The 13,568-nt window shown below is 34.8% G+C and overlaps 1 protein-coding gene across 1 annotated transcript; it reads right to left on the reverse strand.

Annotated features, from left to right (window-relative positions):
• Window positions 1-1,051: 1,051 nt before the first annotated feature.
• Window positions 1,052-12,948, reverse strand: LOC128238445 (uncharacterized). Its single transcript, XM_052954367.1, has 6 exons — window positions 12,658-12,948; window positions 9,690-10,522; window positions 9,114-9,253; window positions 8,411-8,645; window positions 7,759-8,021; window positions 1,052-7,159 (listed from the first exon to the last, which is right to left on the reverse strand). Exons 1-6 carry the CDS (start codon window positions 12,847-12,849, stop codon window positions 5,529-5,531), a joined length of 3,294 nt encoding a protein of 1,097 aa, XP_052810327.1. The 5' UTR covers window positions 12,850-12,948; the 3' UTR covers window positions 1,052-5,528.
• Window positions 12,949-13,568: the final 620 nt, after the last annotated feature.

Here is a 13,568-nt window from a genome sequence, read left to right on the forward strand (position 1 = left end):
ATAACAGTACCTCGCAGTACCTCGACTGACGACGACGACCATAACAGTACCTCGACTGACGACGACGACGACCATAACAGTACCTCGACTGACGACGACAATGACAACAGGAACATGACAACAAGAGGTGTTTGTCAATCATTGTGCCCCCTGAGTGCCATGTTATCAGGAATATTTGGACAAATGAATAAAATATGCATGGACCGAAATGACAGCTGATTTGTCATTGACATTGGATGGATAGGCGGTTTTTAATCATGTTCAGGCGATGACTGATATTTTCAGATAATCATGTATCCTCTTAATAGCTTGGAATAAGTAAATATGACATAAATTTTACTGACCAATGAGTTGTGACCTTGACCTTTGACCTCAAAATCAATAGGGGTCATCTACTGGTCACCTCCCAATCTAAATGTCAAGTTTGAGGGGCATGGGTGCAGGCATTGTCGAGGCTTTATCACATAGACAAGCTTTTTGTGTTCAATGTCACTGATCTTGACCTTTGACCCCTTTGATCAATAGGGGTCATCTACTGGTCAGGCCCAGCCGCCATGTCAAGTTGGATGACCATAGGTCTAGGTATTGTTGACTTATCACTTAGACAAGCTTTGACAACATTTTTGCATTAAAGGACACTGTGATCCCTTTCATCTATAGGGGTCATCTACTGGTCAGACCTAACCTAGTTTGATGACAATAGGTCCAGGAATTATCGAGTTATCATTCGGAAAGGTTTGGTCTACCGACCGACTGACCGACCGACATGTGCAAAGCAATAAACCCCCACTTCTTGATAACTCGACTGACGACGACGACGATGAAAACATAAGGGTCATAAAAGTACCTTGACTTATGACGACAATGAAACCAGGGCCGCGACAATACTTTTTCCTTTACGCTATAAATGCAAGGTAGAAATAATTTGCAAAATCAGATTCGGAAAACGTTTCAAATTGAACCATTATAACTATTTGAATATGTTTGAATCTATTAGCATCACTTCTTTCCTAAGGACATTTTACCTAATAAGGCAATATTCTGATTGAAATTTGAGACAACATTTTATTCAATAAATCACAATTAACAACAGATATACATAGAAAAAACATTCATAATTTTTTACAAGATAATTTATTGTTTCGTTTAACATCATTGTAATCATAATTTAACAGTGATTAATTGCAGATGCTTGTATAAATGAAGATATAAACAGCACCAATTATAAAGTGACATTCATAAATTAACCAAATTAACCGCCCAATTAGATAGGATAAATAAACATCATTTTTCTTTTCTCATCTAACTGCCAAAATGCAAAAATGCATACAAGTATGAACATCCATTGCGATTTGAGTTGTAATATAACATTATAACTAGAAGCGCTTCATGAAGAAATTACAAAAAATTAATTACATGTACGAGTTAGAAAAGAGTAGAAACCTTTTCCCTTTACTTTGATGAAAAAGAGACATAACTGAAAATGACTCTATCTTATGTGATTAGTTTCACTGCAACATTCATACTAAGTTTCATAACCTTGACCCGACCCCCTCAAAAGCAATCCCCAGGCTGCCTACACACCAAGTTTCATCACTATCCATCAATCGTAACTGAAGCTTTTGAAGGAAACCAAAGCTCCACCCCTGCCTGCCCGCCAAACGACATCCTCATTCTTATAACCTGACTTGTGCTGAAAACCTTGTTATGTGTCAAGTTTACATCTAAATCTTTAATCCTTCAAGAATATAGCAGTTTACAATCAATATATATCTTTAACCTGGTAGTCATTTCGAAAATAAGTCAGGGTACATTTTATGTTACTTAAAGATTTTCTTTCAGTACCAAAAATGTGAAGTTATACAGGTGTTGTTCACAGTATTTTAGGCCTTAAACGTTTTAACAATGATCAGAATGAAAGAGAATGAGTGTAGTTGCATGTAATGCTGGTCCTTGAGCAATATATTTTATATGTAGCCTGATATTTTGTGCAAACAGTTTGTTATTTCTTATAATAATACAAATGTATATTAATAATTAGTATAGCCTGATATCTGCACAAACAGTTTGCTATTTCTTACAATAATGCAAATGTATATCATTTAGTAGCCTGATATTTGCGCGAACAGCTTGCTGTTTCTTATAATAATACAAATGTTTATCAATTAGTAGCCTGTTATCTGCACAAACAGTTTGATATTTCTTATCATGTTGCAAATGTATATCACATTAACATCAACTTGTAGACTAACACACATGTAACTGCTCTATGGCGGAGAGGTACATTGAACCACAGTAGGTTTACTATGGCTCTATGGTCGAAAAATGTTTTTTTTTTATCATAATGGAAATGTCTAGCAAAGACAATAATTATGCGAACATCAGTAAAAGATGAAAACATTGAGAAATTACCAAACTAAAGCAAATGACATAATAATCTGTATAATATTAAAATGAATTCACAATGTTTATTTAGAGCTACAAAACAATTAAAAAGCAGATTGAAAACAATTTGAACTTTGCGTCTTCCAGCATGTGGAATTTCTAGAATCAACAATTTGTACTGTACAACAATTTTTCAGTATTTTAATTGTCATGGAAACAAAATTTAAACAATCACTCTGAGATGAAAAGAGATACCATTTATTACATATTAAACAACCTTTCCAAAAATACATTGTTTAATATAAGGGATTAATTGCAGATATTATAGCCTAGTTTATTGGTAATTTTAGAAAACATAATTTCTAAAATACATTAATTATTATAACTTATTAAGTGCAGAGATTATCGCCTAGTTTATTGTTCATTTCAGAAAACATAATTGCTAAAATAGATTATTTATTGTAACTGATTAAGAGCAGAGATTATAACCAAGTTTAATTCTTCATTTCAGAAAACAAAATTGCTAAATTTCGTATTGAAGGAATATTTTTAATCATAAATAGGACAATACTAATCTGGGTGTGTAATCAACTTTTTTCATTTGGGGGTAGGGATTTTAAAGGAGTACCCAGGTCTCGACTCAAAATTTTAACTTTTCAATATGGAGACTCTCAAAGTCATTTAATGTTATTTGTTATGCAGGATTTGGGTTAAATTGGAAGTTTCTTTCAAACAGGGGAAGGGGGAGGGGGGTTTGAGGGTGGGAGAGGGGAGGGGATTGTTTCACCCTCACATATCACTTCTTAGCTACTACAGTTTACAACAAGGGAACCATACATACTGTATGCAGAGTGACCAACATTCAGCTGGCTAGATAAATTTTACCACACGCATAGCAATTGTTGTATACAGGAGTCCCCGCTACAATTACAATAACAACGTGGCCAACATCAAGCTTACTAGAACACAATGATGTTTTCGTTCGAAAAACACACAGGCCAGAATGTACGAAACAACATTTTCAGACAATGTAATGTTCATATAGTTAGTTACATGTAGTTGTGTTTGAGTTGTTAGTTAAACTTAAAGCCTCAAAATAATTGAGGTACAAACTATACTATCACTTCACTAGTGATGGAGAAAAACAACAATACTGTTGCCATAGAAACAAGATACTTGAACCATGCAAACAAGAAACATGATAAAATAAGATCCAATACAATTGTAGCGTTTGTACATGTCGTAAATGTGCGCAATATTGGTTAGGCTGGATTTGTAAATCTACCGGTAGTACAAGACGTCCTTAATGAGCAAGTTACATTGAAGCATTCAGAATGTAAAAGAACAATTATTAATTTGTATATGCATGTGAGGTCGTTAGTAAATATGAGAACTGTAAAGGTTTCCACATTAAAGCTCAGATCGCAGTTTTTCATATTTACGTTCAAAATTCGATTTTTTATGCTGAAAAACTCATTTTTCTCCATAAAACTTCTATTTTCGAACGTTAATGTTAAAAGCTTCAATCCGATATTTAGTCACCAGTATCATATCACTGGTTCCAGATATTTACGCAAAAATAATTGGTTCATTTCAAGACAAAAAAATAAAAAGAAGTTGTCAAAATGGTCAATCTGTGAGAGTGCAGCGTTAATAACAAAAACAAAGTTTTACAAAGAGATGGTATTACAAAAAAATCTTAAAAATAATGTGTACAATTTTAATAAAAGATTCTTTTAAAAAATATGAAAAATAACTATTAATGACATCATTTATTCTGGTCCATTACATGTACAGCAAAAATTAAAAGGTCACTTTTTCCTCCACAGGGGACATTTTCACTGACGACATCACAGGTAATTGAACAAATGATCATGAATCTTTATAAGGAATGGAGGATAAATGATATTATAACCTTACTTTGCAATTGAGAATTCTAATGCGTCTACTATGCAAAAAGTCTGATGTTTTACAAACAGTTAAAAAATACAAATATGTCAAAAACTGTGCAACTTTAAATTATACAGTATACGAACACAGAGTTGAACTGAAATTATATTTGAGCATCGTTGATCCGAAATAATGCTGACACAAAAGCTGGATTCATAACAGACTGAAAACTGATTTGTATGAAAAAATGTAAGATATTTTATCGTGTTCCATAAGGTGTTTTTAGGTGGTCACGGTTGAAGTAACTTCTTACAGTTTAAACAAACAAGTTTTAAAATAGCATTGTGCAGAGTGACAATTGGATAACAATGCAAAATCCACATACAATGTAGTTTCATAAAATATAAAGCCATCACCAAACATATATTTTAAAAGTATGCTTTTTGTAAACATGTATAATCAATACATTTTTTTTTAATTCATTTAACTTTTTTTTTATTCTCCAGTTAAAATAGGTTAATTGTCTCTGAATAAAGCTCCCAGACAAATCTAGTCTATTCTTTCTACAAAATGAGTTTACGATATAAAGCTCCTGGAAAATCTATTCTAAACTTTTTACAAAAAGAGTTTATGGTATAATGCTACTGAACAAATCTAGTCTTATTTTTTTACAGAAAGAGTCGATGTGCATGAATGCTGCAACACTGTAACCATAAATAAAGCAATTCAAACATTAGCAGGAGTGCGGCGCAGCAAACTCAAACGCTGTGTCATAAAACAACAATATTTAATATCAGAGTTATGGTCCTTACAATTCATGTGCATTTTTGTCTCTTGCAACATACTTATTGGGTTTCATTTCAATATTTTGAACAGTTCCAGACTTAACATTATCAAACAATGAGGCAACCACCAACAACCACAACGCAAAGACAATTCCTCAACATTTTGTCTATGAAAAACAGCAATAACATGACATACATAGTTATTTACCCTTTGTATACAGCGTTGCAAATGTAATATAAGTTTATAGTGACATGATGTTACAGAAAACTACAATGATTGAAAAAAAATCAAAGATTACAAAAATCTATTAATCTTGCTCATAGTGATCAAGTGAAACAATGTCTACTGTCAAAAAACAATCCAGGTTTTCAATATGTCCTTGTAATTGTTTATTCAACACTCTATTTCATTTATGGACCAGCCAAAACAGACCACAGTTTCGCGCCAGCACAACTATCTTCCGATTTTCATTTGGCACCAATTAAATAAGCGCAAACATCATTAGCAGTGTTTGCCTCAGGGTGCTGATTCATTGCAGCTCGCACTTTTTCTTCAGGGAACAAGCGACAGAGGTCACAATAAAGCTTAAACCTGTAATCATTTCGTAAAATAGGGGCATCTATTGGATATGGGGTACCAATACTAGACTGGTTTGGCGCAGCCATTACATTTAATTGTGGTGAGGAATGGGAACTAGTTTGAGGCCAGACAGTTCCCGGACTGATTTGTTGCTGTGTGGAATGGTAGCCTGCAATGTTGGGCTGGGAACCAGAATCCCAAAAACTGGACTGGTTTACATAATGAGTTTGCTGTGGAGAATGAAAACCAGACTGAGATTGTGGAGGATTTTGTGGGTGTGAAGTCTGAACTTGTAATGTTGTATGTGGATAGTACGGTGGACCTTGGTGATGAAATTCTGGTGAAAATGGTGGCTGAAATCTGTAATCATGCCCTTGGGCAGGAGAAAGCATGGGACTATGGTATGGCCCAGGAGGGACCTGGGGAAATTGAGGCCCACCACCTATCTGAAACTTTACAGACCCTGTGGTGCCCTGCATAACCATTGTGGAAATATCATTGGGTCCCCGCGGAACGAAACTTTCAGCAATGGGATTATCATGTTTGTGGGTACTTAGGATTTTGTTTAGCTGTGTATCAGAGGAGCTATTTTGCCTCATCATTCTTGGGGTTGGTTTGACTGATTGGTGTGACCTCAGGTAGGGATCAGGGGCACTCTGCATTTTAGCAAGAGGTGTATGACCATAAAAAGTATCTCTGGATAGCTTCTGCTTTGGTCTCTCTATGGCTCCGAAATTATTCATGCCCGTACCAACGTTCGAATACTGAAACTCTTGGTGTGGATATGGATATCCATGGAATTCAGACTGTTGCATGCCAGCTTCAAGCCTTCTTGGATCATAAGACAGTTGCTGATGCAGACTAGTATGTCGCTGTGCAATTCTGGGATCCACTGCAGTCTGAAGGGAATACTGACGCGACAATTTTTTTTTCTCTATTGATGACTGTCTTTCTGAAATATTTTCTCCCATGGGTTTTGTTGGACTGTAAACTAGTGGAGACATAACATTGGTCCCATCCTCAATTCTCGTTTTACCCTTCTTTTTCATTTTATCATTCTCATTTGCTTCATCTGACAGTTTTTTCGCAAGCAACAAATGACCACTGAGAAACTTTTGATTCCCGCTTTCTGTCGATATATCGTACTGACTTGGAATTGCCAGATTTACCGGTGAGGACTCGCGTGGTGAAACCATACCATGCAATCGTGGTTCTATAAACCTTGGACTAGATCGATCCAAGTTTTCAGTAGACCCAAGACTTCGTTGGTCTCTTTTCTCAGGCGTTCTTGGCGATGGCAAATTTGAGCCTTTTTCATTTGATAGCCTTTCTTGCTCCATTTTTAATCGACTTTCAGTAAGCTTTTGATTGTATTCGAGAAATTTTTCATCTGATTTGGTAGACTTCTTTAAAGGCTCTCCAAATGTGAATGAAAGTGAGGATTTAGATGGTGGATTTTCTTCAGGTGTTGATGATCGGGTTCGATGGAGTGACATTTTTGCAGAGAGCTTTTTATGATCTGAAATGATAGCAAAATCACATAAATGAGGTTATGGATTTGTTGGGTTAATCTTGTCTGTAAAACAAATACTCTACAGAAGCTGACCTGTAGTTGAGGTGAGGGCTTTTGATTTAAATAACATGTATAACCCATCGGGTGGAAGGCACTTCTAAAGGATACCTTCCCCCTGCTGAGGCAACTTTACCCTCTTGGTATCCAAGTTAGGAAAAAAGACATCCACCCATAAACTTTTTCCTATGAAAAAAATTGCCAACCCCTGTGGGTTATATGTTTTACTGGAACAGCCCTGACTAGATATGCCTTATTTTCACTAAAATACATCCACATTCATGTCAATAAGTATTTCGTATCACTGTATGAAGAGACTGAGTATTACAGTAAACTCCGAATTTAACATTATGTTTGTTCTATCGGGGGTTTCCTAATACTGGAAGTCGCTATATCCAGAGTTCACCATACTCTTAAAGAAAAAAAATTAATCAATAAAACCCCCCCAAAAATACCCAAAAGTTGCAAACATGAAGAGAGTCTTTCTCCCGATCAAACAATTCTGATTAAAATGTTGAATAACCATGGATATAAAACCTCCACCCTACCTGATGATTGTTGAGACAGTGCCTCCTTCTTATGCAGATCATGCATGCGTAGTTTAGCTTGCTCAGCAAGCTTTTCTGAAATAAGTTTATGTGGTTGGGTGCGTCGCTCCGGATGATAATATTTGCACTTGTTGCCGTATGTACATTTCTTGCTGCCGTAGGGGCAGAGAGGGGGCAGGGGTTCTGGACTAGCAGGGGCTCGTAACAGGAAGTTGTCTAGGGTGGGTCCATTTCTTCCAAGGGGATCATCAGGGGGCATAAATCTGAAAACACATACCAATTAAAAGGGAATGATGGTTTGCAAGGAAAAGGTGCAAAAGTAAACCTAACAATAGAAGGCAAAAGAAACTACAAAGTAATCGTAGGTATATTTAGAGAAAGATGTTACCAGCATATTGAAAACGATGTGAAAATGTTTTTTGAGTACATGTATACCCATGTACATGTATCCTTTTATGTATTCACATCATGACATGCGAATTTATCTTTGTTTGTGATTCAACGCTATATCTAGGGGGACAGGGTCGGGGAGTGGGGGGTTTGAAGGTTTAATCCAATCTAATTCATCAGGAAACTGTTAACAGTTTTCATTAATGTAGTTTTATATAAGCTTTAAACTGTATTAAAACTTCTCAATTTTCTCAATGCATACCTGTCATTCACAAATGAATACATCAGAAGTCTTTCCTCCACAACTTTTTTGAACTTTTCATTCTCTGACATCAGGTCACGATAGTTGTCATTGGACACAACAATCCCATCGGTCTCGACCGCAAGTTTAAGAATGTAGCGATCATCGTAGCACACCACTCTCTTGCCTCCAATTCTACGGGAGGGGGTGAATACAACAATTCCCTCCTTTTCTAATTCCATGAGAATTTGCTGATCTGAATCAAAGTTTATTGGTTATATTACTTCACTTTAATGTCTTTAATCTAATGTACATGTATCAACAATATAGCAAAAACAAAACCAGCGATTTTCATAGCCGATGTATATTTTTCCAATGCCAAAGTTTTTTTTTTTTCCAAAATTTGGAATAACAATTCAAAATCATTTCACATGTATAGGTTTGTTTTTTTATCAAAAATGTCACCTGTTCATGTACATGTACACAATTAATGTCAAGTAAGTCCCCACTGTTGTTTATTTTGTGTTTTTTACTACTTCAAGGGTAGATAGGACTCAATCATAGAAATGGCATACTGTTTTTACTCTTTCCTATGAAATTCAAACACCTGTTTTAAACCCTACATGTAACATGTGACATAAGAAAGCAGCAAAGCCCCTATTTAAACACAGGTGACTGGATACCAAAATAAACACTACCTTTCCATGCAATATAAATTATGTACCTCTAATTCTGGCATCTGATCGAGATGTCTCCTTTCTCCATTGTGGCACAAACACTGTGATTGCAGTGTGTCCCCGCTCCCTGAACCAGTCAACAGCCAGCTGTATGCCCCGGCAAGAGAACACCTCCTTGCTGCCATGGCTGCAATAATGAGTTAGTTTGAGATAAATGGAATTAAACAATGTACATAACCACGTGATGATGTATTCACAACCCAACACACTCTTACATGATCAATTTGTCCCTCTCCATATTATTATGCATGGAAAATTGACCATTATGTTTTACAAGATTTTTTTAAACTTTTTTTTTTTCCATTTTTAAATGAATAAAACACACAAATTACTAAATTTGTTAAACAACTCAAACTTAAGCCCTGAATTAAATTTTAGAGAGAAAAGTACTTATAAATCTACCTAAAAACATCTTTAATATTCATACTTGTACAATGAATCTTGACTTCGTAATCTAAAATTTCTTTAAATGTAACATTACAATTATCACAATTAATGTAACATTAGTAGATTTATCATATATAAATTTGAATTTGAACATGCTTAAATATAAGTAAATATACCTCATAGCAACATTACTTCCATCCATAATGATGTGTCTAAATGGACCTGTATCTGCGTCATCCACGTGCAACTGAGACAGCTGGTTATCTCCCTCTTCCTGCCATTTCTCTCCTTCGAAATCAATTTCCTCTCTTGACCCTGGTCTTTCAGTACCTTCAGTGCTTTGACTGCTCTTAATTAGCTCTGCCAAAAGCTCATTTTGACTGGCATTTTGACCAAGAACTCTCAAAGCATGGATAAGGTCCTTCTCATTATAACCAAGTTTGAACGCAAACTCTAAATTAACTTGATAATCAACTGAGCTTCTTATGTCTCTCAAGGCATCTTCGTCTTCAGAGAAAGAATCAGCTTTATACAGAACAGAATGTGCATCTTTGATGGACAGCTTTTCAAATGACTGATGTTGACTAGAAGATTGTTGACTACCACGAGCTTGGAATTGTGAATCAGATGTTTTACCATTTTGTTTTCCTGAGTTTGAACAGGCTTTAAAGGATTTTGGATGTTTAAAGAATAAAACAGAATCAGCTTTTTCTGGACTTACTTCTGCAATACTTTGTCTAATAGTGTCCTGCACTGGAAATGTATCTACATCTTTTCCATCAGAATGCCATTGCTCCAACAAGTCAAGAAGTTGATCAACAACTTTAACATCACAGTTATCCCCCTTTATAACTAAAAAGTCATTGCTTTCACCAGTGAACACAATACAACCAAGATTAAATTCAATGTCCGCTTTATGGTTTAAGACAGTCGAAACAATTTCTGGATCAAAGTTGTCCGTAATCGTCACAAGACCGGGCAGCTCATCTAGAAGAACGCCAAAGTATTTCTGAAAAAAAGTTGAACAAATAATAAAAGCAAAAAAAACCTGAAAATTCAATTAGTGCTATTCAATAATATAATGAACAAGCTGTTTATGCTAAGGCCTAAAAAAATTCATTTGGTTACCCGATCCTACCTACGAGAAAGGTTTTTTAAGTGTGTATATATCAGTCTGTAGTTTAAAACCTTGAACGCTTTATGTAAAATATTACTTTAACACTTTTGTCCAATGATAAAGCCTAATATAAAATAAATAATAAAGCCTACCTACCCTACCTATTTTTGAAAAGGATGTAACCCTAACCAAACCATTTCCTTTTGGCCTATTATGCATTCATAAAGTGATGGACATAGAACTGAGAAGTTTGTACAATTGTTGACCTTTATTTCATTGTGGCAATCCTTAATGTAAGTACAAATTAATAGATTTTTTATTTTTAAAAGTGTTCTTAAGTTTACATGTAAGTGTATATGTATTTATATACTAGATTTCCCTCAACATATAATCAGTATTTTTCCATGATGGGAATGGGACCAGGGCTTTTTGATTGGGAACAATACATCATTTTGTTAAAAATTTGGGAAATTTTGCCTAGAAATGAACAAAAATTCTTTATAAAATAGAAACAATAAAAAATGTGATAAAGTTTGTTTCTTTTAGATTAAACCAACCCTTTTATACAAAAACCATTTGGGAGTCCATTTTTTTCAAAAATTATAAAACATTAAATTGGAAATACATAATGTCATTCATAATTTATTTTCACATTTGGGAAATAAATATATATCTTAATAGCATAAGTCAGAAAAAAAACAACTGAAAATTGGCACTATTTTCTGGCTTTATTTCGCTCCAAAAATGAAATTCTAATTCTATCTATAACAGTGAGGTCTGGTCAGATGTCTGTCCATCAAAAGTCAGGGCAATCAAAATCCCCCTGGTAAGACAGACATTTTTACAAAATATTGATGATTGTCATGAATGTGATGACGAACTAAACAAATTGAGCAATAATACAGACTGAGTAAACCTGGGAAAAAAGTGCTCCTGTTGTTTGGCTGGAACCCACGCCCTCAGAACACTAGCATTGTGCTCTAACCAACAGAACTAATAGAGTGACTGGTTCTTACCACACATGTTTACTACACTCGTCCCCTAACATCTGAATGAGTTTGTGCGAAACAGGTTTTTGTTTTTTTAAATATTGAAATTGTTTTTCAAGAAGTACTTTATGTTTGAAATAGATAATTAAGGTTTATTTTCATATTTTACAATGTAAGTGCAAAGATATTTTGCACAAAACAAGCATTAAATCCATTAAAACACATGATTTACCTTTACAATAAAACAAAACTTGACTGACACATACAACAATTATGCCTAGCGTAACAACTCAACCATCTCTGGCAAGCTTCGAGAAAGCCCTCTGAAGTACAATCGTAACAACACAGCCATGGCCGAAGTGTTCCGATTGTTGTAAAACTGTGAACCACAGCCTTGCAGGTGCCCTTCATGTATATATCGTTATGTTTTGACAGTATAAAATGAAACAAACACATCAAACTCATAATAATTTGTTGGATATTTAATTTTTTGTATGGAACTAATATAAAATAACGTTATCTGGTAACATTTGTTGTTTTTTATGATATTTTATTGACGCGATATGCTTAAACCCTAAATCTCAATTGAAATAACTACCCACTTTTGGTACAAATCCATTTGTACGTGATGGATTTGCCATATCTAAAAATTGTATAAAATCCGTCAACATACAATTATTCGAACTACATGCTTTTTACTTTTACATCTGACATCAGAACAGTGACCTGGGAAGATGTGTGCCTAGTATACCCAGTATATTTATATTTATTTATTAAAGTCTCATCCATATATATTCAATTCAGTTAAATATAATATGTACAAAACACGATATATATGCGGCCATTCTATTATAGAATTACAAGAGACTATAAAACTTTTTACATAACATTTCACAGTGTGCGGTATGGTGCTAGATATGACTGCTGGAAAACTTGCATGGACCAACTGAGCTCGCAGAGCCAACACACACTACAATAACCGCTTATTGATTCTACCAACATGTTAAACCTCAAATTGATCAGAATAGAAAATCTTACTTTAGCCTTGACCAAAACTTCCTGTGCATCTTGCAGATCTGTGGTGAATGAACATTGATATAAATCTGGGTCACCATTGTCATTTTTTAATTTTAGAATAACACCAACTCCAAACAAATATTCAATCCATTTTAAATTATCTTGCACAAGTTTTGCTTTGCTAGCATTGAGCTGGAATGATTCATGTTCCATTCTCCTGTGCAGATAACGCAATTAAAGCGTAAAATGTCATTATTTTATGCTTGTTTACTACGTTTTTGTAGAAAATCGTCACTGCACATTTTTATTTCCGGGTTGACCTGTTTTTCTGAAATTTTGTACCGATGTAAAAATAGCAATCAGATTATGATTAACGGATACAGTACACCATTACATTTTACACTCTGATGAGTTTACCTCACCGCAGTGAACTCCCCTGTCGTATTTTAAGATAACTGTATTCCCCTGCATAGTGTTTAATTTTGATACCGGTTTTCAAAACATTTATCAACGGATAGAATTTTCACCAAGAATGCAAACTTATATGAGCATATATGATCCACGAAGCTATTATAGTATCTGTATTTGGACGCAGACATTTTAGATGGGATCCGGGCCAGGCGCCCCTGTAAACTATTTGTTATCTATTTATTTCCTCTGGTGCATTCTGAGAATGTTTTGTTCGTGATTTAAACTAATCTAAAAACTGACAAAATTGTTGTTTAAGTTGTTGTTGCTGTTGCTGTTGCTGATTTTCTTTTCTTTTTGAGCACCCGTGTGTTTCGAGAAGACGTTTTCCATGACCACACAATTAGTGTTCGGTAACCGAAGAATCAAATAAATACAACCATTCGTTAGAACAGGTATTCGGCTCATTGCGTCTTAAATGCGAAATAATATCCTTTTGGGTACATTTAATGAAATTTCTTTGT

Source organism: Mya arenaria, chromosome 6 (genome assembly GCF_026914265.1).
Source record: "Mya arenaria isolate MELC-2E11 chromosome 6, ASM2691426v1".
NCBI lineage: Eukaryota > Metazoa > Mollusca > Bivalvia > Myida > Myidae > Mya > Mya arenaria.

Excerpts from the sequence above, each read along its gene's own strand:
- LOC128238445 (XM_052954367.1), bottom strand. The coding sequence starts at position 12,849 with ATGGAACATGAATCATTCCAGCTCAATGCTAGCAAAGCAAAACTTGTG. Across the intron at positions 10,523-12,657 it reads AAGTTTTGGTCAAGGCTAAA|AAATACTTTGGCGTTCTTCT; the intron begins GTAAGATTTTCT and ends ACTTTTTTTCAG. Across the intron at positions 9,254-9,689 it reads GGAAGTAATGTTGCTATGAG|CCATGGCAGCAAGGAGGTGT; the intron begins GTATATTTACTT and ends TCATTATTGCAG.